Source organism: Fonticula alba (assembly GCF_000388065.1).
Source record: "Fonticula alba strain ATCC 38817 unplaced genomic scaffold supercont2.3, whole genome shotgun sequence".
Taxonomy (NCBI): domain Eukaryota; order Rotosphaerida; family Fonticulaceae; genus Fonticula; species Fonticula alba.
The window spans coordinates 1,411,167-1,414,292 of NW_009242973.1; the positions used below are offsets into that span (position 1 = coordinate 1,411,167).

The following is a 3,126-nucleotide window of genomic DNA, read 5'->3' on the forward strand; positions in this document are numbered from 1 at the left end:
GCTCCTCTTCCTCGGTGGGGGGGGGGGGCGGGAGAACCTGCTTGTCCGGGGGGTGATGTGCGCCGCCCCGACCCCATGCGGCTCTGGCGTTATCCTCAGCCCGCCCCATCCCGCCCCGAGCGAACACGCCATCCCGGCGTGCTGGAGGCGTGAGGGCGCCTGCGCACCCTGTCAGACCAGCGTGGCCAGAAGATGGGGGGGACGGCAGCCGGTCCGGGCGTGTCCTTGGGTCCTCGCCCGCCTGCTCGGGTCCGCCTCCTGGACCAGGTGCGGGACGGGGAAGGGCGCGCCCCCCTCCCCCCCGGGCGCCAGTGTGCGTGGTCCGCCCGCGAGTCGGACGCACACCGCCGCGGCAACCTCCAACTCTCCCGCCGCCCCTGCCTGCGTGCTCTAACCCCCGCCAGTCCTCCGCTCGGCCCCGCGGGAGTTGATGGGCACATGCCCCCCCCCCCCCCCGGTCGGCTGCGCGGTGGCGGCCGCCGTGGTGCCCCACACGCCCCCGAGGGGAGGGGGCGCTGTAAGGGCGCCGCCCGGGGGGGGGGGGAGAGACCCATGAAAACCTCCCCGCAGACGGGCGCGCGTCTCAAAGCAGATCCCCCAGCCCGCGCGCGCCATGCCACACGCGCCCAGCGCACGGCCATCGGGCGGAGGGGCGGGAAGGCGGGGCAGATACTCAAGTCGGTGTGTAGCATCCCTCCATAGTGGCGTGGCGCCGTCACAGCATCACACGCTACCCCCCCCCCTCCCTTGCTTCGACGTGAGTCGCTCCCTCGCCGCTCCTCTCTCCCTCTCTCTCCGCCCTCCTCTCGCCCTCCTCTGGCTCCTTCCGCCTTCGCTCCCCCGCCACAGCCCCCTCTGCTCTCTCTCCCCTCAGTGCCCCTCGCCTGTTGCTGCTGCCCCCCCCTCTCGGCAGCTTCTCGCCCTGCGCCCTCCATCTCCCCCTGTGACGCCAGTCCGGGGCACGATCGCCAGCTGGCCAGATCGCACCAGGATCCCCCACATGCAGCGCCTAACCCCCCCCCCCCGCATACCCCTCCCCCTCCCTGCGCATATCAGCGCTCCTCCCACCGCTACCACCTTTCCCGCCGTACTATGACCACCAACACCAACGACACCCCGGATCTGGAGTCGGTCGCCAGCAGCCTTAGCTTTACCAGTACGCACTCCTCTTCCTCCTCCTCCTCTTCCTCCTCCTCCTCCTCGCCTTGCCTCCTCTCCCCCCACCGCCAACCACTGACACCGGTCGTGTCTGGCACAGCCGACGGCTTTATCGAGCGCGCGGCCGAGAACGCCGAGCAGCGCGCCGAGCGCGAGAAGAAGCTCTCCGATGCCGTGCGCACCCTGCTCGAGTGCATCGGCGAGGACGTCACCCGGCCGGACCTGATCAAGACCCCGGAGCGCTATGCCCGCGCCATGCTCTACTTCACTCGTGGCTATGAGATGAGCATGGATGGTTCGTGTCTGCCCGATATGCCTGTCTCCCCCTCTGGCCTTGCCTTCCCCCCTCCTCCTCCTCCTTTTCTTTCTGACCCGGCCCCTCTTCCCCTTGCTCCTCCGATCCCATGTGCACACACACACACACACACACACACATGCAGAGGTCCTTAACGGGGCCATCTTCGCCGCCAGCGGCCACAGCTCGGACATGGTCATCGTCCGGGACATCGAGATCTTTTCCCTCTGCGAGCACCACCTGGTTCCCTTCTTCGGCCGGGTGCATGTCGGCTACATTCCCAATGGCCATGTCCTGGGCCTGAGCAAGCTGGCACGCATTGCGGAGCTTTGCGCCCGGCGCCTCCAGGTCCAGGAGCGCCTGACCGGCCAGATCGCCGAGGTGGTCCAGAATGCCCTCAGCCCGCTGGGGGTGGGTGTCGTCATCGAGGCCAGCCATATGTGCATGGTCATGCGTGGCGTGCAGAAGCCCCGCAGCTCTACCATCACCTCCTGCATGCTGGGTACCATGCGCGAGCCGCAGCTCCGCAACGAGTTCATGGCCATGGTCCGGGGCTCGGGCGGGCGCGACTAAGAGGCCAGAAGGATGGCGTGTCGCGGTGCACGCGGCCCGGGGGGCGTGTGCAGCAGTGCGCATGCCTGGCCACCCGATCGTGGAGGGGGGCTGGAGGAGGGGGCGGGGGGGGACCCCCAAGAAGGTGTGCCCCTCTCTCGGTGTCCCTCCCGCTCCTTCTCCCCTCGCCCTCTGCTGCTGCCTGTGTGCGGGGGGGAAAACAAGGCAGCGGTGTGTACAGGGCTGCTTGTCACTGCTGCCGGCGGAGCGACAGGGGCCGAGGTCACACCCTGCCTTTTCCCACACGCGTGCCGGCATGTGCCAAAGGGACGTGTGCATGTGTGCTCCTCACCCCTCCCGCCCTCTCTCCCGCCTCCTCTGCCGCTCTCCGTGTGTGAGACACACATATGTGCCTTGGTGTGTTTACGCCGGGACGCGAAAGAGGGGATGTAGACCACTAGAAAAATATATATCCCACAAATGGACCCTCGCACACAAAAGGCCCGCGGGGGGGGGGGGGGGGGGGTGGCTGGGCAGAGAGGAGCGAGGGAAGGACAAAGAGCGGGAGCCGCCCGCGCCCAAGACACGCAGATGCACGGAGGGCGTGAGACGCGATGGCGCAAGACGCTACACCTGCAGATCGGGAGGCTGCGTGGCTTCATCTCCACTGGTTGTGGACAGCGCAAATGGGAGGGAAAGGGTCACAATCGAGGGGGGGGGGGAGAGAGAGAGAGAGAGAGAGAGAGAGAAAGAAAGCATCTACACAGCCCGGCATCTGGGAAGCAGGGCAGGGGAGGGGAGAAAGAAAAAGGCAGGCCAGGAAAAGTGTACGCCCTGGGGCCGAGGGAGCCCCCGGCAGAAATGGGGCTCCTGGCGCGTGCCGGTCACGGGAACATGCGTATAATGTGCAAAAGTACGCACCGGTCGAGCGAAATGCCCGCCCCCTCCCCGCCCGCTAACCCGGTCTACTTGAGCGGGGACGTGTGCATCCCCGGCCCCCTGGCCCCCGGCTCGGTGCGCTCCTTCCCACCACGGCGGCCGCCCCGGCATCTCCGCCCCCCCTCCCCCCCCCCGGGTGAGGCCTTCTTCTGCGTCCTCCCTCCCCCTCCTACCGGGGGGGG

At 68.3% G+C, this 3,126-nt stretch overlaps 1 protein-coding gene across 1 annotated transcript; it reads left to right on the top strand.

The window, feature by feature from the left end:
* Positions 1-728: 728 nt before the first annotated feature.
* H696_02102 (GTP cyclohydrolase I) lies at positions 729-2,490 on the top strand. The gene is made up of 4 exons (XM_009496000.1): positions 729-757; positions 1,057-1,156; positions 1,259-1,453; positions 1,599-2,490. Exons 2-4 carry the CDS (start codon positions 1,093-1,095, stop codon positions 2,024-2,026), a joined length of 687 nt encoding a protein of 228 aa, XP_009494275.1. The 5' UTR covers positions 729-757; positions 1,057-1,092; the 3' UTR covers positions 2,027-2,490.
* The last annotated feature ends 636 nt before the right edge of the window (positions 2,491-3,126 follow it).